We start from the raw sequence: 24,350 nt of genomic DNA, 5'->3' as shown, positions 1-24,350 counted from the left end.
TCTGGATCACTCCCTCCACTCCAGATCACTCCTTCGCTCCCTCCACTTCTCCCACTCACTCCACTCTAGTTCACTCCCTCACCCCCTCCACTCTAGATCACTGCCTCACTCTAGATCACTCCCTCCATTCTAGTTCACTGCCTCACTCCCTCCACTCTAGATCACTCCCTCCACCCTAGATCGCTGCCTCGCTCCCTCCACCCCAGATCACTCACTCCACTCCTGAGTCCAGATCACTCCCTCCATTCTCGATCACTCCCTCCACTCTAGATCACTCCCTCGCTCCCTCCACTTCTCCCACCCACTCCACTCTAGATCACTCCCTCACCCTCTCCACTCTAGATCACTGCCTCACTCCCTCCACTCCAGATCACTCCCTCCACCCTAGATCACTGCCTCGCTCCCTCCACTCTCGATCACTCCCTCGCACACTCCACCCCAGATCACTCCCTCGCTCCCTCCACCCCAGATCACTCCCTCGCTGCCTCCACCCCAGATCACTCCCTCGCTCCCTCCACCGCAGATCACTCCCTCGCTGCCTCCACCCCAGATCACTCCCTCGCTGCCTCCACCCCAGATCACTCCATCGCTCCCTCCACCCCAGATCACTCCCTCGCTCCCTCCACCGCAGATCACTCCCTCGCTGCCTCCACCCCAGATCACTCCCTCGCTGCCTCCACCCCAGATCACTCCCTCGCTCCCTCCACCCCAGATCACTCCCTCGCTCCCTCCACCGCAGATCACTCCCTCGCTGCCTCCACCCCAGATCACTCCCTCGCTCCCTCCACCCCAGATCACTCCCTCACGCCTTCCACCCCACCATCAGCTGCCAATCGTTCAGTGACTACTCTAAATCTACCTCCCAGAACCCCCTTCCCCTCACTCCCTCTCTCCCTTCCTTCAAAAGTCCCTTAAATCCTATCTCTCGGACCACACGTTAAGTCCTTCCCTCTTCACAGTTCTGGCCTTCCGCGGGGGATCCTACCCAAGGGCAGACCCTTGTAAAGCACCCTCATATCCTTCTGCCTGAGGAGTGCTACAGTTGGATGAATGAGTTAACCCCTGGGTGGGGAATGACTAGGGGCAGCAGGGGCAGTTACAAGCTCCCTCGACGGGATATGCAGCATTGGTGTGGACACATAGTACCATAGTAGGTACAGCATGGGACGAGGCCATTCGGTCCATCGTGCCTGTGTTGGGTCCTTGAAAGAGCTATCCAATTAGTCCCACTCCCCTGCTCTTTCTCCATAGCCCTGCAAATTTACTCCCTTCAAGTATTTATCCAATTCCCTTTTGAAAGTTACTATTGAATCTGCTTCCACCGCCCTTTCAGGCAGTGAATTCCAGATCATAACTCGCTGCGTAAAAAAAATTTCCTCATCTCGCCTCTGGCTCTTTTGCCGATCACCTTAAATCTGCGTCCTCTGGTTACCGACCCTTCCGCCACTGGAAACAGTTGCTCCCCATTTACTCTGTCAAAACCCCTCATGATTTTGAACACCTCGATCAAATCTCCCCTTAACCTTCTCTGTTCTAAGTAGAAAACTGAGCCTCAGAAGACCTGGAAGGTCCCAGGTTCGATATCCGGCCTGTGTTGAGTCAGCTGATTTCAGTCGGTTGGGTATTGTGGGGGGGAGTTTGGCGGAGGAGGGCAGCAGTAACAGGTTGACATAGCCCCTGATGTGGGAGATGGAATGGAAACATCAGCCGGCGTTTTCCAGTGGCAACTGGTTGAACGGGCGATGGGTGAAGGCTGAGTGAGGACAGGATGGAACTCATCCCATCTTCAGCTGGTCTCTCTCAAGAGGGGCTGGAATACAAAGGGGTGGTAGTTATGCTTCAGTTGTATAAAGCTCGGGTTAGGCCCCATCTGGAGAACTGCGTTCAGTTCTGGGCACCGCACCTCAGGAAGGATATATTGGCCTTGGAGGGGGTGCAGTGCAGATTCACCAGAATGATACCGGGGCTAAAAGGGTTAAATTACGAGGACAGGTTGCATAGACGAGGCTTGTATTCCCTTATATCGAAGATTAAGGGGTGATCTAATTGAGGTGTTTAAGATGATTAAAGGATTTGATAGGGTGGATGGAGAGAAACCATTTCCTCTGGTGGGGCGATTCCAGAACAAGGGGGGGCATAACCTTCAAATTAGAGCCAGGCCGTTCAGGGGTGATGTCAGGAAGCATTTCTTCACACAAAGGGGAGTGGAAATCTGGAACTCTCTCCCCCAAAAAGCTGTTGAGGCTGGGGGCCAATTGGAAATTTCAAAACTGAGATTGATAAATTTTTGTTAGGCGAGGGTTAAGGGACCAAGGTGGGTAAATGGAGTTAAGATGCAGATCAGCCATGATCTAACTGAATGGTCGGAACAGGTTCGAGGGGCTGAATGGCCTCCTCCTGTTCCTACGAGGTGTGCCGTCACGGTCGACTAGCCTGTTAACACCCAACAGTCCAGGCTCACAGATGAAGAATGCGCACTCTCAGATGAGGTATGGGAGGGCAGCCTGCGTGCGTCGAACCGAAACCAGAAGCAAGCCTCCAGGAGAGGAGGGGGGGGGGGTTGGGGAGAGGAGAGGGAGGGAGAGACGAGGGGGACAGGCGATGCAGGGAGGTGAGGGGGGAGAAGGGAGGGGCAGTGAGATTAGAACCCTGAAAAATAAAAATCTAACCGAGGTGTGCAATGAGGCAATTCACACGAGGACTTGGGACTTGGGACTTGTGTCATATTGATGACCGAAATCTCAAACTGAACCTTCACGCACAGACTCACCGGTCACATGACGGCCCTGCTGGCCGGAGGCCATCGGACACGCCCATCGACAAAATAGCGTCACGTACCTTCTGGACACTCGCAGTCATAGCGGCCAGGCCCATCGAGGCACCGCCCTCCATTCAGGCAAGGAGTGCTGGAGCACTCGTCAATGTTAATCTCACACCTCAGCCCTGCGAATCCTGGGGAAGGGGAGACAATGAGAGCATAAAGGTCACAGGGTCAAACTGATCATTTACGCGGTTCGCAATAGGATGGTGATCTATAAAACAAAAGAGCAGGCTTGACCCACGCCCTCCGCTAAGCCCTGCACTCAGCATATTGGCTGTTTTTATGACATTGTATGTCCATAATGTGTTAAAATCTCATGTAAATCACATTCTTCCTGTTACACTTGCCTCACTAGAAGACGGACAGGGAGTGAAAAATATATAAACAGTACAGAGAGAGGGAGCAGGGGAGAGAGGGAGCGGGGGATATGGTAAAGAGGGAGAGGGAGAAAGGCAGAGGGAGGAGGAGACAGAGAGAGAAGGGAGACAGAGAGAGAAGGGAGACAGAGAGAGAGAGAGAGGGGAGACAGAGAGAGAGAGAGGGGAGACAGAGAGAGAGAGAGAGAGGAGGGAGACAGAGAGAGGGAGAGAGAGGGGAGACAGAGAGAGAGGGGAGACAGAGAGAGAGGGGAGACAGAGAGAGAGGAGAGAGAGAGAGAGAGAGAGGGGAGACAGAGAGAGAGAGAGGGGAGACAGAGAGAGAGAGAGGGGAGACAGAGAGAGAGAGGGGAGTCAGAGAGAGAGGGGAGACAGAGAGAGCGAGGGGAGACAGAGAGAGAGGGGAGACAGAGAGAGAGAGAGAGAGGAGACACAGAGAGAGAGAGAGAGGGGAGACAGAGAGAGAGAGAGGGGAGACAGAGAGAGAGAGGGGAGTCAGAGAGAGAGAGAGGGGAGACAGAGAGAGAGAGGAGAGAGAGAGGGGAGACAGAGAGAGAGAGAGGGGAGACAGAGAGAGAGAGAGAGGGGAGACAGAGAGAGAGAGGGGAGACAGAGAGAGAGAGAGAGAGGGGAGACAGAGAGAGAGAGGGGAGTCAGCGAGAGAGAGAGGGGAGACAGAGAGAGAGAGGGGAGACAGAGAGAGAGAGAGGAGACACAGAGAGAGAGAGAGAGGGGAGACAGAGAGAGAGAGAGAGGGGAGACAGAGAGAGAGAGAGAGAGAGGGGAGACAGAGAGAGAGAGGGGAAGAAAGAAAGAAAGAGAGATGGAAAGAGGGAGAAGAGAGAGAAAGTTAGAGGGATAGATCTTGAGTTTGTGGCAGAGTGTAAAACGGGTGATGGCGAATTGGCAGCCTCTTTACATCGCTCCTAATTTTTATTTCCATTAAGTCAATCGGGAGAGATGTAAAACGGGCCGACTCACTATGACCTATTTTACACTATCGCACAAAGTCAAAATCTACCCCAGAAAGAGAAAGAGAGAGAGAGCGAGAGAGAACAAGAGACAGAAAGAACGAGAGACAGGGAGAGAGCAAGAGAGTGAGTGAGAGACAGAGGCAGAGACAGAGACAGAGATAGAAAATGAGAGGGAGAGGGAGAGAGAGAGATAGAGATGGAGAAAGAGAGATAGAGAGAGAGAGAGGGAGAGGGAGAGAGAGGGAGAGAGAGAGTGGAAGACAGGGAGAGAGGCAGAGAAAGAGACAGAGAAAGTGAGAGAGAGAGAGAGAAAGGGAGAGAGGGAGTGCGAGAAGGAGAAAGAGAAGGAGGGAGAGAGAGCGAGAGGTAAAGCATATATTATCTAAAAATCCCAATCTTGCAACACTGGCTGTTTTAGTGGAGGTGTCTCCATGAGGCGGCCTGTGGGCCAAGAGTGGGGGGGGTCGGTGGGATCCTGTGATCTGCACCACACAGCTCCTGATGGCCTCTTTCTCTGCGGGTTCACTCAAACCTCATTTCAACAGATTTGGACTTCAGCTCTTTGAAGTTCCTGTACCTGGAGGACGGGAAAATGTTGCTCCCTGGTTGGTGAATATCCAAATTGGACTGCCCGCGCGTTTCCATGACAACGTGGCTACACCTCAAAAAAGAAAGTACTTCATTGGCCGTGAAGTGATTTGGGACGTCCTGAGCTGGTGAAAGGTCCTGTACAAATGGAAGTTTCTTTCTTCCTCTCCTCCCCCTAGCCGCGCGTCCCTTACCCGGAGAGCACTGGCATTGCACGTCATTCACGAGGTCCTGGCACACAGCGTTGTTCAGGCAGGGGTTACTCAGGCATTCGTCCCGGTTGATCTCGCAGAAGAGGCCTTCGTAACCTAGAGGGCAGAACACGCAGGGTTAACCGGAGGGCATTCCGACTCCAGATAGGGGCGCCAACTCCGGATGGGTGTATTCCTGGAGATTTCATCACATGACCTCCCGCCTCGAACTGCCCCGCCCCCCCCCCTCCAAACCCTTCCCGTTATTGGTCCATCCTCCGGGCACACTGCCAATTGGAAAGAGAACAGACTCTTCGATATCCGATTGGACGATTCTTGCCTGTCAGTCAAACAGCCGCTTTGCCCCCCTCCCCCATCTCCAATATTTTTATAACCAACAAATAAAAGAAAATGAACAAAGCACCATTTTCTTTAAGGCCCCTGTGCTGTTTTTTCCCCCCAGGGTCTTGCTCACAGCAGTGTCCTGGAGACTCCAGAGTAATCCAGGAGGGTTGGCAACAGTACGCCCGGGCCATGGACCACTTCAATACAAAAAGCTACGGCTGCCGTGCGGTTTCGGTAAAGGACGAGCGACCGGAGGTCGTGAGTTCGAATCCCTTCCCCTCCCCAACGGCAAATGGTGAAACTGAATTTAGTAAATCTGGAGATTTGTGGGCAGGCACCAGGGAAAATGATCAGGAAAGCTGCCCGGTCGTCATGACAACCGGGCCTTATCACTACCGCCCTCCACCCACCTCTTAGCCGGTCTGGTACTTTTACCCAGGAGTATTCGGCAGAGCCAGGCCTGCTCTCCATGCACCGGTACCATGACGATAGATGTGAATCTGCCTCCTCACCTGGCATGCAGATGCACTTGAACTCGCCGATCTGGTCCAGGCACGTGGCCTCGTTCAGGCACGGGTTGGACAGGCACTCGTTGACGTCCTGCTCGCAGCGCGCGCCCGTGTATCCCGCCAGGCAGCGACACTCGAAGGAGCCGACCTTGTTCACGCAGCGGCCGTTCAGCTCGCAGGGGTTAGCGCCTGGCCGAGAAGATTCCAGGAAAAGAAAAATATATTAGACCGCGTTGGAAATGCGACTAAGTTGGGGGGGGGCGAAGGCACAGACCGCCACTGCGGAGCCCTCCCCTCCCTCCGTGTGCGACCTCCGCCACATTAACCAGGCAGCCGTGTTCAGAGTTGCCACCAAATGGCGCACAGTCACATGACACACGTGTTGGCTGTGGCTCAGTGGGCAGCACCCTCGCCTCTGGGTTAGAAGGTCATGGGTTCAAGTCCCCGCTCCAGAGACTTGACCACATAATCCAGGCTAACACTCCCACGACCAGTGCTGCACTGTCGGAGGTGCTGTCTTTTGGATGAGACGTTAAACCAAGGCCTCGTCTGCCTCCTAAGGTGGATGTAAAAGATTCCATGGCACTATTTCGAAGAAGAGCAGGGGATGTCCTGGCCAATATTGATCCCTCAACCAACATCACTAAAAACAGATCATTATCTCATTGCTATTGGTGGGATCTTGCTGTGCACAAATTGGCTGCCGTGTTTCCATTATTACAACAGTGATTATACTTCAAAAAGTGAAGCATGTTGGGACGTCCTGAGGTTGTGAAAGGCGCTATATAAATGCAAGTCTTTTCTTTCAGTCGGTTCGTCACTGGCCTTTAACTTCTGATCCGGCCCACCCTGACAGGACGATAAGTCCTCCCACCACCGTCTGGCTGTCAGGGTCCTGTGTTGTAGAGCCATGCTCACTGGGAGTCTCAATCCAGCTCCCAGTGAGCATGGCTCGACAACACAGAACTGCACCAAACTGTGCTCGAAAGGGGTCACCGGATGGCTGGTGTGGGACATCGGTGAAGCAATTGTGCTCTTCTGATGGAGACTCAGGCACGTTGTTGGGGGGAGAGGAGAGGGAGCAATACTCTGCATCTGGCTGCGTTATACCTGACCCGGGAGTGCCAGCTGCTTTTTACAAGGTAAACTAGGAAAAGGGCTGTCGAATGACTGAGCTCAGCAGTCAAAGGGTTAACGCAAGGCACTGGCAAAGGGGCACAACGCGAAGGGAGACTGGGTGGAGACGGAGTAGGGGAGGGGAGACGAGATTGGGAGGACGCAGGAACTCAATCAATGACTGACTGTGGAAATGCATGAAGAGATACTTCACCATATTAATGTAGAAATGCATGAAGAGATACTTGACCATATTAATGTAGAAATGCATGAAGAGATACTTGACCATATTAATGTAGAAATGCATGAAGAGATACTTGACCATATTAATGTAGAAGTGCATGATGAGATGCTTGACCATATTAATGTAGAAATGCATGAAGAGATACTTGACCATATTAATGTAGAAATGCATGAAGAGATACTTGACCATATTAATGTAGAAATGCATGAAGGGATACTTGACCATATTAATGTCGCAATGCATGAAGGGATACTTGACCATATTAATGTTTTTTTTTTTGTTTTTTTTTATTCGTTCACGGGATGTGGGCGTCGCTGGCGAGGCCAGCATTTATTGCCCATCCCTAATTGCCCTCGAGAAGGTGGTGGTGAGCCGCCTTCTTGAACCGCTGCAGTCCGTGTGGTGACGGTTCTCCCACAGAGCTGTTGGGAAGGGAGTTCCAGGATTTTGACCCAGCGACGATGAAGGAACGGCGATATATTTCCAAGTCGGGATGGTATGTGACTTGGAGGGGAACGTGCAGGTGGTGTTGTTCCCATGTGCCTGCTGCCCTTGTCCTTCTAGGTGGTAGAGGTCACGGGTTTGGGAGGTGCTGTCGAAGAAGCCTTGGCGAGTTGCTGCAGTGCATCCTGTGGATGGTACACACTGCAGCCACAGTGCGCCGGTGGTGAAGGGAGTGAATGTTTAGCGTGATGGATGGGGTGCCAATCAAGCGGGCTGCTTTATCTTGGATGGTGTCGAGCTTCTTGAGTGTTGTTGGAGCTGCACTCATCCAGGCAACTGGAGAGTATTCCATCACACTCCTGACTTGTGCCTTGTAGATGGTGGAAAGGCTTTGGGGAGTCAGGAGGTGAGTCACTCGCCGCAGAACACCCAGCCTCTGACCTGCTCTCGTAGCCACAGTATTTATATGGCTGGTCCAGTTAAGTTTCTGGTCAATGGTGACCCCCAGGATGTTGATGGTGGGGGATTCGGCGATGGTAATGCCGTTGAATGTCAAGGGGAGGTGGTTAGACTTTCTCTTGTTGGAGATGGTCATTGCCTGGCACTTATCTGGCGCGAATGTTACTTGCCACTTATGAGCCCAAGCCTGGATGTTGTCCAGGTCTTGCTGCATGCGGGCTCGGACTGCTTCATTATCTGAGGGGTTGCGAATGGAACTGAACACTGTGCAGTCATCAGCGAACATCCCCATTTCTGACCTTATGATGGAGGGAAGGTCATTGATGAAGCAGCTGAAGATGGTTGGGCCTCGGACACTGCCCTGAGGAACTCCTGCAGCAATGCCCTGGGGCTGAGATGATTGGCCTCCAACAACCACTACCATCTTCCTTTGTGCTAGGTATGACTCCAGCCACTGGAGAGTTTTCCCCCTGATTCCCATTAACTTCAATTTTATGAGGGCTCCTTGGTGCCACACTCGGTCAAATGCTGCCTTGATGTCAAGGGCAGTCACTCTCACCTCACCTCTGGAATTCAGCTCTTTTGTCCATGTTTGGACCAAGGCTGTAATGAGGTCTGGAGCCGAGTGGTCCTGGCGGAACCCAAACTGAGCATCGGTGAGCAGGTTATTGGTGAGTAAGTGCCGCTTGATCGCACTGTCGACTGATGATTGAGAGTAGACTGATGGGGCGGTAATTGGCCGGATTGGATTTGTCCTGCTTTTTGTGGACAGGACATACCTGGGCAATTTTCCACATTGTCGGGTAGATGCCAGTGTTGTAGCTGTACTGGAACAGCTTGGCTAGAGGCACAGCTAGTTCTGGAGCACAAGACTTCAGCACTACAGCTGGGATGTTGTCGGGCCCCATAGCCTTTGCTGTATCCAGTGCACTCAGCCGTTTCTTGATATCACGTGGAGTGAATTGAATTGGCCGAAGACTGGCTTCCGTGATGGTGGGGATATCGGGAGGAGGCTGAGATGGATCATCCACTCGGCACTTCTGGCTGAAGATGGTTGCAAACGCTTCAGCCTTGTCTTTTGCACTCACGTGCTGGACTCTGCCATCATTGAGAATGGGGATGTTTGCAGAGCCTCCTCCTCCCGTTAGTTGTTTAATTGTCCACCACCATTCACGACTGGATGTGGCAGGACTGCAGAGCTTTGATCTGATCCGTTGGTTGTGGAATCGCTTAGCTCTGTCTATGGCATGTTGCTTCCGCTGTTTAGCATGCATGTAGTCCTGAGTTGTAGCTTCACCAGGTTGGCACCTCATTTTTAGGTACGCCTGGTGCTGCTCCTGGCATGCTCTTCTACACTCCTCATTGAACCAGGGTTGATCCCCTGGCTTGTTGGTAATGGTAGAGTGAGGAATATGCCGGGCCATGAGGTTACAGATTGTGGTGGAATACAATTCTGCTGCTGCTGATGGCCCACAGCGCCTCATGGATGCCCAATTTTGAGCTGCTAGATCCGTTCTGAATCTATCCCATTTAGCACGGTGGTAGTGCCACACAACACGTTGGATGGTGTCCTCAGTGCGAAGACGGGACTTCATCTCCACGAGGACTGTGCGGTGGTCACTCCTACCAATACTGTCATGGACAGATGCATTTGCGACAGGGAGATTGGTGAGGACAAGGTCAAGTTATTTATTCCCTCGTGTTGGTTCGCTCACCACCTGCCGCAGGCCCAGTCTAGCAGCTATGTCCTTCAGGACTCGGCCAGCTCGGTCAGTGCAATGTAGCAATGCATGAAGGGACACTTGACCATATTAATGTAGAAATGCATGAAGGGACACTTGACCATATTAATGTAGAAATGCATGAAGGGACACTTGACCATATTAATGTAGAAATGCATGAAGGGATACGTGACCATATTAATGTAGAAATTCATGAAGAGATGCTTGACTATATTAATGTAGCAATGCATGAAGAGATACTTGACCATATTAATGTAGCAATGCATGAAGAGACACTTGACGATATTAATGTAGAAATGCATGAAGAGATACGTGACTATATTAATGTAGAAATGCATGAAGAGATACTTGACCATATTAATGTAGAAATGCATGAAGAGATACTTGACCATATTAATGTAGAAATGCATGAAGAGATACTTGACCATGTTAATGTAGAAATGCATGAAGAGATACTTGACCATATTAATGTAGCAATGCATGAAGAGATACGTGACCATATTAATGTCGCAATGCATGAAGGGATACTTGACCATATTAATGTCGCAATGCATGAAGAGATACTTGACCATATTAATGTCGCAATGCATGAAGGGATACTTGACCATATTAATGTCGCAATGCATGAAGAGATACTTGACCATATTAATGTAGAAATGCATGAAGAGATACTTGACCATATTAATGTCGCAATGCATGAAGAGATACTTCACCATATTAATGTAGAAATGCATGAAGAGATACTTGACCATATTAATGTAGAAATGCATGAAGAGATACTTGACCATATTAATGTAGAAATGCATGAAGAGATACTTGACCATATTAATGTAGCAATGCATGAAGAGATACTTGACCATATTAATGTCGCAATGCATGAAGGGATACTTGACCATATTAATGTCGCAATGCATGAAGGGATACTTGACTATATTGATGTCGCAATGCATGAAGAGATACTTGACCATATTAATGTCGCAATGCATGAAGAGATACTTGACCATATTAATGTCGCAATGCATGAAGAGATACTTGACCATATTAATGTCGCAATGCATGAAGAGATACTTGACCATATTAATGTCGCAATGCATGAAGGGATACTTGACCATATTAATGTCGCAATGCATGAAGGGATACTTGACCATATTGATGTCGCAATGCATGAAGAGATACTTGACCATATTAATGTCGCAATGCATGAAGAGATACTTGACCATATTAATGTCGCAATGCATGAAGAGATACTTGACCATATTAATGTTGCAATGCATGAAGAGATACTTGACCATATTAATGTCGCAATGCATGAAGAGATACTTGACCATATTAATGTCGCAATGCATGAAGAGATACTTGACCATATTAATGTCGCAATGCATGAAGAGATACTTGACCATATTAATGTCGCAATGCATGAAGAGATACTTGACCATATTAATGTCGCAATGCATGAAGGGATACTTGACCATATCAATGTCGCAATGCATGAAGAGATACTGGACCATATTAATGTCGCAATGCATGAAGGGATATTTGACCATATTAACTCTTTGTTAGCTCACATAATGGGGTAGCTACAGCACACACAGAGAAGCACAATTGTGTAATTACGTTTAAGCCTTGGTATGTTGATAATTAAGTTAGCTGAGCAGGTGCTTAGTACCGTCTGGCCCCCCTAGCAGATAAGGGTATTGCTGACTACAAAAATATAACGAGAATACAGTTACTTGAAAGGCCATGTGGCCTTGAGACTGACTTCAGCCCTACTGATAACCAGGACAGGAATGTGGGGAGGATGGGACTGCTCAGGCCTACGAGGCCTACGTGCCAAAGTAATAAAGGGCTATGGACGTTCGAGGGGGGCAGGCTCACTACTTGATTGACCAACTACCTGAGCCAATAAAGAATGTATGTGTACGCCCATATTCTGTAGCAGATGGGCGTTTTTAGTGAACTGTATAAACATGAGCTGTTTCACTGCCTCGAGGAAGCTGTACCCCCAACCATTGCTTGGAGGTGCTCTTCCCTTGTACACAAGTTAAAATAAAATTTTCCTCTTGTAATACTGGTTTGGGTGTTAGTGCATTAGTGTAGTGTTAAGTTTCGACATGACCCTGCCACAAACTCACCCATTGAGCATTCATTGATGTCCTGTTTGCACGACGGCCCCATGAAGCCTGAGGGACACTGGCACATGGCTCGTCCCGTGAGTGGATTCATCTCGCACACTGCGCTCTCGTGACATGGGTTGCTGACGCAGGGATCGTCCAGGTGACAGACCAGACCTAGGACAAAACGGTCCCACGGTGTCAATACAGTTCCACGACATTAAGTGTGGAGGGAGAAAGAAAGACAGAACGAAGGAAAGAAAAAGACAGAACGAAAGACTTGAATTTATACAGCACCTTTCATGACCTCAGGACGTCCCAAAGCACTTTACAACCAATCAAGTACTTTTTGAAGTGTAGTCACTGTTGTAATGTAGGAAACGCGGCAGCCAATTTGAGCACAGCAAGATCCCACAAACAGCATTGAGATAGTGACCATGACAGTCAGGACACCGGGGAGAACTCCTCTGCGGGGAGCGGGCAGGAAATTGGACAAGAATTTCGATTTGAGGTTAGGATCAGATCAGTCACGATCTTATTGAATGGCAGAGCAGGCTCGAGGGGCCGATTGGCCTACTCCTGCTCCTATTTCTTATGTTCTTGTGCTTTTCTTCGAATAGTGCCGAGTCGGAGGTGCCGTCTTTCGGATGAATTGTTAAACCGAGGCCCCGCCTGCCCTCTCAGGTGGGTGTAAAAGATTCCATGGCGCTATTCGAAGACGAGCAGGGGAGTTCTCCCCGGTGCTCTGGCCAATATTTAGCCCTCAACCAACACCACTAAAGCAGATAATCTCACACCTCAAAAGTAGTAAATTGGTTGTAAAGTGCTTTGGGACGTCCTGAGGTCGTGAAAGGCATTGCAAGTCTTTTTTTAATAAAACACACTAGGACATGATAAGGTGAGATAAAAAGGTACATTCTACATCTCTCTCCACCCTGCTCCGACAAGGCCTCAGCCCCAATCTCCATGACCCTCACAGCAAAGAGTTGCCCAAAGCTGCCTTCACTGAACATAGTTCCCTCCAAGGTTAATGGTGGAGGCTGTGCAGATACATGGACCCGCTGTGATACTGAGCCATGTCACAGCAGGTTTGACCTCTGGCCTCTGCTGAGTTCGTTGACCAGGGGTCAGCTCTGGCGACCTTACAGCTGTCACCGGAGTTATAAGGGCTAAGTGAGTAGGGAAGTTTAAACCGCGAGCACAGAAGGGGGGCCATTCGGCACATCCTGTCTGTGGCGGCTCTTTGAAAATTCAATTAGTCCCACTCCCCCCGCTCTTTCCCCATGGGATGTGGGCATCGCTGGCGAGGCCGGCATTTATTGCCCATCCCTAATTGCCCTTGAGAAGGTGGTGGTGAGCCGCCTTTTTGAACCGCTGCAGTCCATGTAGTGAAGGTTCTCCCACAGTGCTGTTAGGAAGGGAGTTCCAGGATTTTGACCCAGCGACAATGAAGGAACGGCGATATATTTCCAAGTCAGGATGGTGTGTGACTTGGAGGGGAACGTGCAGGTGGTGTTGTTCCCATGTGCCTGCTGCCCTTGTCCTTCTAGGTGGTAGAGGACGCGGGTTTGGTAGATGCTGTCGAAGAAGCCTTGGCAAATTGCTGCAGTGCGTCCTGTGGATGATACACACTGCAGCCACTGTGCGCCGGTGGTGAAGGGAGTGAATGTTTAGGGTGGTGGAATGGGTGCCAATCAAGTGGGCTGCTTTGTCCTGGATGGTGTTGAGCTTCTTGAGTGTTGTTGGAGCTGCACTCATCCAAGCAAGTGGAGAGTATTCCATCACACTCCTGACTTGTGCCTTGTAGATGGTGCAAAGGCTTTGGGGAGTCAGGAGGTGAGTCACTCGCCGCAGAATACCCAGCCTCTGACCTGCTCTTGTAGCCACAGTATTTATATGGCTGGTCCAGCTAGGTTTCTGGTCAATGGTGACCCCCAGGATGTTGATGGTGGGGGTTTGGTGATGGTAATGCCTTTGAATGTCAAGGGGAGGTGGTTAGACTCTCTCTTGTTGGAGATGGTCATTGCCTGGCACTTGTTACTTGCCAATTATCAGCCCAAGCCTGGATGTTGTCCAGGTCTTGCTGCATGCGGGCTCGGACTGCTTCATTATTTGAGGGGTTGCGAATAGAACTGAACAATGTGCAATCATCAGCGAACATCCCCATTTCTGACCTTATGATGGAGGGAAGATCATTGATGAAGCAGCTGAAGATGGTTGGGCCTAGGACACTGCCCTGAGGAACTCCTGCAGCAATGTCCTGGGGCTGAGATGATTGGCCTCCAACAACCACTACCATCTTCCTTTGTGCTCGGTCTGACTCCAGCCACTGGAGAGTTTTCCCCATGATTCCCATTGACTTCAAACCTTCTACTATCCTGGTAGTCGACGGATATAAGGATAATGGAGTTGTTGACTAACCATAGCAATCAATCTCTCTCATTTAGTCTCCAACAGATCCAGACATAAGATGAGGAAAACCCCCAGTCCTGGAGACCTTTGGGAACCATCGGTTCAAAGTCACCTGTTCCTCCCAAGCCTGCTCCACTGACCAGACGTCATGTCTCAAATTGCTCATATACTGGATCCCAAAATGTTACTTTCGGAAAGATCTCGATCTAATTGACATTTGAACGAATCAGCGCCACCTTCTTCCACCATCTCCCGATGGAGCCTTTTCCATAGATTGACCACTCCCTAACTGAAAGGGCAATTTTAACCTAACCCGCCCGTCGGGAAACTGACGGAATCGGGCGCAACTCTGGTGTTACACCCCGCCCGATTTTGCTCTCCATTGATCCCGTGGGATTCCCGCCCGGTGAGTTAGGTTAAAATTACTCCCCTTGCTTCCGCAGGTCAGCCAGGGCTCCTGTTCCCGTTCCTGTACCTGTTCCGACCGTCCAGAGACTCCTGCGGCAAAATTTGTTCGTCTGGACATTGGGCGTGGTTGGAATCAGAATAGTCGTGAACCCTCCATGCTTAAGATGTCCTGCTGACTCGCACTGTCCAACCTCGGACAGTGCCCCCCACCCATTCACAAAAACAAATCCATGACCCCTTACACACAAAAAGCTCGAGCACCATACCTTTCTTCCCCGGTGGGCACTCGCACACAAAGTTTGCCACCTTATCGTGGCAGGTGGCGCCCTGTGAGCAGGAGGTCTCGGTACAGTCGTTGATGTTTTCACTGCAGTCGTCACCCGACCAGCCGTTTACGCAGATGCAGTTGAAGCTGCCGTCCGTGTTGGTGCAGGTTCCTCCGTTCTGGCACAGGTTAGGCTGCATTTGGCACTCGTCCACGTCCTCAGTGCAGTACCGGCCTGCAACCCAACGGGAGGAATTAGGAGGCAGCCCATGTTGTGGTGTTCATACAATACCTACCCTCCGACGGCCCACAAAACAATCTTCTTCTGCAGGCAAACGGTGGAAGTTGTTGCAAGAACAGTGACACACAACACTCCTCTTCGAAGAGCCCACTGAATTCACCATCACCGTATCCCATCGATCCACTGAATTCACCATCACCGTATCCCACCGACCCGCTGAATTCACCATCACCGTATCCCACTGACCCACTTAATTCACCATCGCCGTATCCCACCGACCCACTGAATTCACCATCACCGTATCCCACCGACCCACTGAATTCACCATCACCGTATCCCACCGACCCACTGAATTCACCATCACCGTATCCCACCGACCCACTGAATTCACCATCACCGTATCCCATCGATCCACTGAATTCACCATCACCGTATCCCACCGACCCGCTGAATTCACCATCACCGTATCCCACTGACCCACTGAATTCACCATCACCGTATCCCACCGACCCGCTGAATTCACCATCACCGTATCCCACCGACCCACTTAATTCACCATCGCCTTATCCCACCGACCCTCTGAATTCACCATCACCGTATCCCACCGACCCTCTGAATTCACCATCACCGTATCCCACCGATCCACTGAATTCACCATCGCCATATCCCACCGACCCTCTGAATTCACCATCACCGTATCCCACCGACCCACTGAATTCACCATCACCGTATCCCACCGACCCACTGAATTCACCATCACCATCTCCCACCGACCCACTGAATTCACCATCACCGTATCCCACCGACCCGCTGAACTCACCGTGACCTCATCCAATCAACCCTCTGAACTCACCGTGACCTTATCCAATCAACCCTCTGAACTCACCGTGACCTTATCCAATCAACCCCCTGAACTCACTGTGACCTTATCCAATCAATACTGAACTCACCGTGACCTTATCCAATCAACCCCCTGAACTCACCGTGACCTTATCCAATCAACCCCCTGAACTCACCGTGACCTTATCCAATCAACCCCCTGAACTCACCGTGACCTTATCCAATCAACCCCCTGAACTCACCGTGACCTTATCCAATCAACCCCCTGAACTCACCGTGACCTTATCCAATCAACCCTCTGAACTCACCGTGACCTTATCCAATCAACCCCCTGAACTCACCGTCTCCTTATCCAATCAACCCCCTGAACTCACCGTGACCTTATCCTATCAACCCCCTGAACTCACTGTGACCTTATCCAATCAACCCCCTGAACTCACCGTGACCTTATCCTATCAACCCCCTGAACTTACCGTGACCTTATCCTATCAATACTGAACTCACCGTGACCTTATCCAATCAACCCACTGAACTCACCGTGACCTTATCCTATCAATACTGAACTCACCGTGACCTTATCCTATCAATACTGAACTCACCGTGACCTTATCCCACTCTGACCTTACCCTTAAAACCCACTGGACTGTGGACATGTTTCATCAGCTGAGGTCTGGGGGAACCTGAAGATTTTGATAAACATTTAATATAGATTTCAGGAGATGGAACTGGACAGAACTTCACGGACTCCATGCAACTAATGACGCCCCCCCGTGTATAGCAGCGGACTCAATGGGCCAAATGGCCTTTCCCATCCCACGCTTCTTTCTGAGCACTGCTGAATTATTTTGAACTGGCAGGTTTAGCCAAACTGCGTTAAATCTTCCGTTATTTATGAATGGCCTCGAAAGACCCTGGAAGCCTCACGGTGATGGGACGGGTTCCCCGCAGGGAGGGTAGTGAGGAGGTTGTTACCAGTCCACATCGAGGGGCACTTGCAATCGTAGGTGCTGACCCCGTCCACGCACGTCCCGCCGTTCCGACACCGGTGCCTCTTACAGTCGTCGACGTTCACCTCGCAAAACCGGCCCGAGAAAGCTGCGGGAAATAAAAAGCCGTTAAAAGCAAGAGAACCTCCAACTCCTTTTGGTCCTGACGTGCCACCGCAATGTCAGCTGCGGCTCAGTGGGTAGCACTCTGACCTCTGATTTAAGAAAGTCGTAGGTTCAAGCCTCACTCCAGAGACTTGAGTGCAAAATCTATACCGTCTCTCCCGAACCAGTACTGGCGGAGGTGCTGACTCTTGGACAAGATGCAAAACCTGAGGCCCCGTCTGCCCCTCTCAGGTGGATGTAAAAGATCCCACGGCCACTATTTCGAAGAAGAGTACGGGAGCTCTCCCCAATGTCCTAGGCCAATATTTACCCCTCGACCAACATCACTGAAAAACAGATTATCTGATCACTATCACCTTGCTTACTGTGGGATCTTGCTGTGCGCAAATTGGCTGCTGCGTTTCCTACATTACAACAGTGATTACACTTCATAAAAGTGTCTCATTGGCTGTAAAGTGTTTCGAGGCGTCCTGAGGTTGTGAAAGGCGCTATAGAAATGCAAGTCCTTCTATCTTTTTACAAGGATCATGTGCGAGGCCCCAGGCTAGTGCTGCTCTTCAAAGGGACATGAAATCAGCCAGATGTTCCTTTTTATTTGGCCTCCTTCCCCCGCCCCCACCCTAAACATTCACTCCCTTCACCACCGGCGCACTGTGGCTGCAGTGTGGACCATCCACAGGATGCACTGCAGCAACTCGCCAAGGCTTCTTCAACAGCGCCTCCCAAACCCGCGACCTCTACCACCTAGAAGGACAAGGGCAGCAGGCACATGGGAACAACACCACCTGCACGTTCCCCTCCAAGTCACACACCATCCCGACTTGGAAATATATCGCCGTTCCTTCGTCGTCATTGGGTCAAAATCCTGGAACTCCCTTCCTAACAGCACTGAGGGAGAACCGTCACCACACGGACTGCAGAGGTTCAAGAAGGCGGCTCACCACCACCTTCTCGAGGGCAATTAGGGATGGGCAATAAATGCTGGCCTCGCCAGCGACGCCCACATCCCATGAACGAATAAAAAAGACATTATAATAGAGCAAAAGGGTGGGGCTCCCTGAATAGCTGAGAGGGTTTATCTACTGTGTCGTTGCTAAGCCATACTGTCCAGGAAGGCCTCGGGATCGTAGAACCTTACAGCACAGTAGGAGGCCAATTGGCCCATCGTGCCTGTGCCGACCCCTTGAAAGAGCTTCCCACTCCCCTACACTTTCCCCAAATCTCTGCAAATTTTTCCTTCTCAAGTATTTATCCAATTCCCTTTTGAAAGTTACTATTGAATCTGCTTCCACCGCCCTTTCAGGCAGTGAATTCCAGATCATAACAACCCGCTGCGTAAAATAAATTCTTATTTGCCTCCAGGTTCTTTTGCCAATTATCTTAAATCTGTGTCCTCTGGTTACCGGCCCTCTTGCCAATGGAAAGTTTTTCCTTATTTACTCAATCAAAAGCCCTTATAATTTTGAACATTTCTATTAAATCTCCCCTTCACATTCTCTGCTCCAAGGAGAACACACCCAGGCTCTCCAGTCTCTCCCCATAACTGAATTCCACTATTCCTGGGACCATTCCAATAAATCTCCTCTGCACCTTCTCTAAGTCCTTGACATCCTTCCTAAAGTGTTGGACGCAATACTCCAACTGAGGCTTAACCAGTGATTTATTAAGGGTTAGCATAACTTTAGCAGAAGAAGGGACATTGGACTTGGCTTCGACACCTCTGGGTTGGGGGAGGTGGGTGTGAAAAGTCACAGTTCGAGCTCTGGATCATGAACCAATGACCGCTGCTCTATATTAATAAAGATTTAGGATGCATCACATGTAGTGCTAAATAACCCTTCAGTGACTGCGAAAGATTACAGTAACTCCTTCAACAACAAATCACGGAGATTTCCCACACAGAGGGAGGCTACACATCTTATTGCCGCCTCTCTGAAAGATCTAGCCGTTTCCCTACTCTTTCCCCATACCTTTTAATTTTGCTCTTCTTTCTCGGGGCCCTTGCTGGGTTGGCTTGTATTCCCTTGAGTGTAGAAGATTGAGAGGGTGATCTGATTGAGGTGTTCATGAAGGTAAAAGGATTTGACATGGCAGATGCGGAGAAACTATTTCCTCTGGTGGCGGAGGGGCGGATTAAGAACGAGGGGGCGTAACCTTAAAATTAGAGCCAGGCCGTTTAGGAGTGAAATCAGGAAGCACCTTTTCACACAAAGCGCAGTGGAAATCTGGAAGACTCTCCCCCAGATGGGAGAACCTTCGCCGCACGGACTGCAGCGGTTCAAGAAGGCGGCTCACCACCACCTTCTCGAGGGCGATTAGGGATGGGCAATAAATGCCGGCCTCGCCAGCGACGCCCACATCCCACGAACGAATAAAAAAATGGGACATAATTGGAGCTTTCAAGACTGAGATCGATAGAGTTTTGTTAAGTGAGGACATCACGGGATAGGGAGCAATGGCGGGCGATTGGAGTTGAGGCACAGATCAACCATGATCAAACCTCCTCTTCCGATCCTCCTATCTGGTCGCCCTTGGCAACCAGAACTTCTGGCCAAGTTCGGCCTGCAGCTGACAGTGTTAAAAAGGAAGAGCAGTTTCCGGGACAAGGCTCCAGATTTCTTGTGCCTTTACTTCATGCCCGAGGCAAGTTCAGCAGATCCCATGGCTCAGTTCCAAGGAGCACTGGACCAGAAACCAGCAGAAATCTCAACAGGAGGCTCTGATAAATGGTGCTCCGGGGGAATTTAAGGCCCCATCATCTCTGGGAGAGTCCAAAACAAAAACCTCCTGCTTTCCATGGAGACACATTCCTGCAGCACCAGAGTGTGGTCTAAGACCCTTTTAACGGGCATCCCACACTGACCGGGTGGCGACCCCATCCGACTGCCACTCGAGCGGTCAGTGGCTCTGAGTGAATTATCCGGCTTCGTCGTTTGAAGTCCCTTCTAAATATGCTTGTGGTAAAGGAAGGACAATAATGACCATTCATAACAGGAGCAAAACAGCAGTAATTACGCAGCCACAGCGGGGGGGGGAAAAAAATGGGCAAATGAGCAGAAATCAGACGAGAGGATCTGCAAACTGCAAAAATAAAACTTTTCAGTGTGGTTACTTCCCAATGTCTGGGAGGGATGGGGAGGCATAGCACACTGTCAGATAAATCACATTTATATCACATCAGAACAGAAAATGCAGCAACGTCCTCACAATGGTCACTCTGTGTCTCCCTTACATATCCCACTATGGTCACTCTGTGTCTCCCTTACATATCCCACTGTGGTCACTCTCTGTCTCCCTTACATATCCCACAATGGTCACTCTCTGTCTCCCTTACATATCTCACTATGGTCACCCTGTGTCTCCCTTACATATCCCACTATGGTCACTCCCTGTGTCTCCCCTACATATCCCACTATGGTCACTCTGTGTCTCCCCTACATATCCCACTATGGTCACTCTCTGTCTCCCCTACATATCCCACTATGGTCACTCTCTGTCTCCCCTACATATCCCACTGTGGTCACTCTCTGTCTCCCCTACATATCCCACTATGGTCACCCTGTGTCTCCCCTACATATCCCACTATGGTCACTCTCTGTCTCCCCTACATATCCCACTATGGTCACTCTCTGTCTCCCCTACATATCCCACTATGGTCACTCCCTGTCTACCCTACATATCCCACTATGGTCACTCCCTGTCTACCCTACATATCCCACTATGGTCACTCCCTGTCTACCCTACATATCCCACTGTGGTCACTCCCTGTCTCCCCTACATATCCCACTATGGTCACTCTCTGTCTACCCTACATATCCCATTGTGGTCACTCTCTGTCTACCCTACATATCCCACTATGGTCACTCTCTGTCTACCCTACATATCCCATTGTGGTCACTCTCTGTCTACCCTACATATCCCACTGTGGTCACTCCCTGTCTACCTTACATATCCCACTGTGGTCACTCCCTGTCTACCCTACATATCCCACTATGGTCACTCTCTGTCTACCCTACATATCCCACTATGGTCACTCCCTGTCTACCCTACATATCCCACTATGGTCACTCTCTGTCTACCCTACATATCCCACTGTGGTCACTCTCTGTCTACCCTACATATCCCACTGTGGTCACTCCCTGTCTACCCTACATATCCCACTGTGGTCACTCTCTATCTACCCTACATATCCCACTATGGTCACTCTCTGTCTACCCTACATATCCCACTATGGTCACTCCCTGTCTACCCTACATATCCCACTATGGTCACTCCCTGTCTACCCTACATATCCCACTATGAACACTCACGGAATCCCCTACAAATCCCACTGAGTTCACTTGCAGTTTCCCCAAATATACACCGAGGTCACACAAGGTCTCCCCTACATCTCGCTACATATACCCCTGTGGGCGCGGTGTTAGGGCCAGATTTGACTGAGATGGCGCCCACAGTCGAATAGCTCGGTGCCACATCCGGCGGTGCAGTTACCATCTGAGCCAACAGGGGAATCCGGTGTTATAGAAGGCAAATTATCTGTGTTTGGAACTCCTGGGTTTAAATGAATGGAAAATCATGAGCTTTGCGTGCGTCGGCCCCCCAATGTGTAGCAGGAACGCAAAATCCACCCCCACCAATTGTTTTTTTTTTGACCTGGTGATTCGCTGCGAGCCGACCGACAGCGAGCGGGGTCTTACCTGGGAGGCAGGAGCACTGGTACGTGCCGCCAGCCCTCGGGAGGCACGTCCCTCCGTTCTGGCAGGAGGACGGGAAGCAGGAGCTGGACGGGACCTGGCAGTTGGGGCCCGTGTAGGCGGGCGGGCAGGAGCATCTGTAGGAGCCGGGCTCGTTGACGCAGGTGGCGCCGTTCCGGCACGGGCCGGCGCCAATGCCGCACTCGTCCACGTCGAACTCGCACACCTGGCCCTCGAAGCCCCGGCCGCACTGGCATGTGAAGTGCCCCTTGGTGCTGGTGCACCGCCCGCCATTGGTGCAGGGGTTGGCGGTGCACAGGTCCGCCATCTGGCAGTTCCGTCCTAAAAGGTAGAAGAAAGCGGTCAGCGCTATTTGCCCTATTTTTAAACCATGCACTCCCTCTGCCACCGGCGCACCGTGGCTGCAGCGTGCAGTATCCATAGCGTCCCCCGTAGCAACGTGCCAGACACAAGAACGTAAGAAATAGGAGCAGGGGTGGGCCCCTCGAGCCCCCTCCGCCATTCAATGACATCATGGCTGACCTTCGACCTCAACTCTGCTGTCCCGCCTGATCCCCATAATCCCTTGATTCCCTTACACTCCAAAAGTCCATCTCAGCCTTGAGTATACTCAATGACTGAGCCTCCACAGCCCTCTGGGGTAGAGAATTCCAAAGATTCACAACCCTCTGAGTGAAGAAATTCCTCCTCTTCTCAGTCTTGAATGGCCGACCCCTTATCCTGAGACTATGCCCCCTTAGTTCTAGACTCTGCAGCCAGAGGAAACGTCCTCTCAGCATCTACCCTGCCAAGCCCTCGAAGGATTTTATATGTTTCAATGAGATCACCTCTCATTCTTCTAAACTCCCTGAGAGTAGAGGCCCATTCTACTCAATCTCTCCTCATAGGACAACCCTCTGATCCCAGGAAGCAATCTAGAGAACCTTCGTTGCACCGCCTCTAAGGCAAACCCATGACTTCCACCACCTAGAAGGACAAGGGCAGCAGGTGCATGGGAACAACACCACCTCCAAGTTCCCCTCCGAGTCACACACCCCGTCCCGAGTTGGATATATATCAGCCGTTCCTCCATCGTCGCTGGGGCGAAAATCTCGGCCACAAAATGGGCGAAAATCTCGGCCACAAAATGGGCGAAATTCTCGGCCACAAAATGGCCGCCCCACCTGCCAGGAATGTTTTACACCCTCGCTGCACCCGGTGAGAAGACCCCCCTCGCAGGTGAGGGTGCACCCACTTGCCGAAAGCGGTCGGGGCTTTGACGACTTCCGGCCGCGAGCGGATCGCGCAGCGCAGCTGGCCCCCGTGACATAGCGAGGCTCGCTGCAGAAAGGACCGGTTCAGCACTCAGCGGCAATCAACAACAACGACAACTTGCATTGATATAGCGCCTTTAACGTAGTAAAACGTCCCAAGGCGCTTCACAGGAGCGATTATCAGATTAAATTTGACACCGAGCCACATCAGGAGATATTAGGACAGGTGACCAAAAGCTTGGTCAAAGAGGTAGGTTTTAAGGAGCATCTTAAAGGAGGAGAGAGAGGCAGAGAGGTTTGGGGAGGGAATTCCAGAGCTCAGGGCCGAGGCAGCTGAAGGCACGGCCGCCAATGGTGGGGCGATGAAAATCGGGGATGCGCAGGAGGCCGGAATTGGAGGATCGCAGGGATCGCGGAGGGTTGTAGGGCTGGAGGAGGTTACAGAGATAGGGAGGGTGGGGGGGCGAGGCCACGGAGGGGATTTGAAAACAAGGATGAGAATCTTAAAATCAAGCTCTTGTGGGCTGGCCACAATTTGTAGGACAAAGAGAAACACGTGAAAATGTTTGAGGAGCCGCAGCTGTGAGCAGAGCTCCAGAGACGGCCTTGAAACACTGGCCCAGTCTTCCAGCACAATGCCTGGGTTTCTTGTCCCCCACCGACCCCCCACACACAGCCCATTCATTTTAAGGATGTCAAGGCCTTGGATGGGGTGCAGAGGAGATTGACCAGAATGGTACCAGGGATGAGGGACTTCAGTTATGTGGAGAGACTGGAGAAACTGGGGTTGTTCTCCTCAGAGCAGAGAAGGTTAAGGGAAGATTTGATAGAGGTGCTCAAAATCATGAGGGGCTTCGATCGAGTAAACGGGGAGAGACTGTTTGCGGTGGCAGGAAGGTCGGAAACCATAAGGACACAGATTTAATATAATCGGCAAAAGAACCAGGGTTGAGATGAGGGGAATTTATTTTACGCAGGGAGTAAATCTGGAATTTACTGCCTGAAAGGGCGGTGGAAGCAGATTCAATAGTAACTTTCAAAAGGAATTGGATAAATACTTGGAAGGGAAAAATTGGCAGGGCTGTGGTGAAAGGTCGGGTGATTGGGACTAATTGGATAGCTCTTCCAGAGAGTTGGCACAGGGACGATGGGCCGAATGGCCTCCTCCTGCATTGTATCAGTA

At 50.7% G+C, this 24,350-nt stretch overlaps 1 protein-coding gene across 1 annotated transcript in view; it reads right to left on the bottom strand.

Annotated features, from left to right (window-relative positions):
• Window positions 1-24,350, bottom strand: part of LOC137305219 (neurogenic locus notch homolog protein 1-like) — a 134,776-nt gene that overhangs the window by 74,821 nt on the left and 35,605 nt on the right. The window contains exons 4-10 of the mRNA XM_067974060.1: window positions 21,897-22,235; window positions 17,060-17,182; window positions 15,008-15,241; window positions 11,943-12,098; window positions 5,809-5,994; window positions 4,955-5,068; window positions 2,839-2,952 (exon numbers count right to left, since the gene is read on the bottom strand). Of these exons, the coding sequence (XP_067830161.1) occupies window positions 2,839-2,952; window positions 4,955-5,068; window positions 5,809-5,994; window positions 11,943-12,098; window positions 15,008-15,241; window positions 17,060-17,182; window positions 21,897-22,235 (1,266 nt within the window). The remainder of the gene's footprint in view (window positions 1-2,838; window positions 2,953-4,954; window positions 5,069-5,808; window positions 5,995-11,942; window positions 12,099-15,007; window positions 15,242-17,059; window positions 17,183-21,896; window positions 22,236-24,350) is intronic.

This window comes from Heptranchias perlo, chromosome 39, assembly GCF_035084215.1.
Source record: "Heptranchias perlo isolate sHepPer1 chromosome 39, sHepPer1.hap1, whole genome shotgun sequence".
NCBI lineage: Eukaryota > Metazoa > Chordata > Chondrichthyes > Hexanchiformes > Hexanchidae > Heptranchias > Heptranchias perlo.
This window is presented reverse-complemented; position numbering and strand designations above follow the sequence as displayed.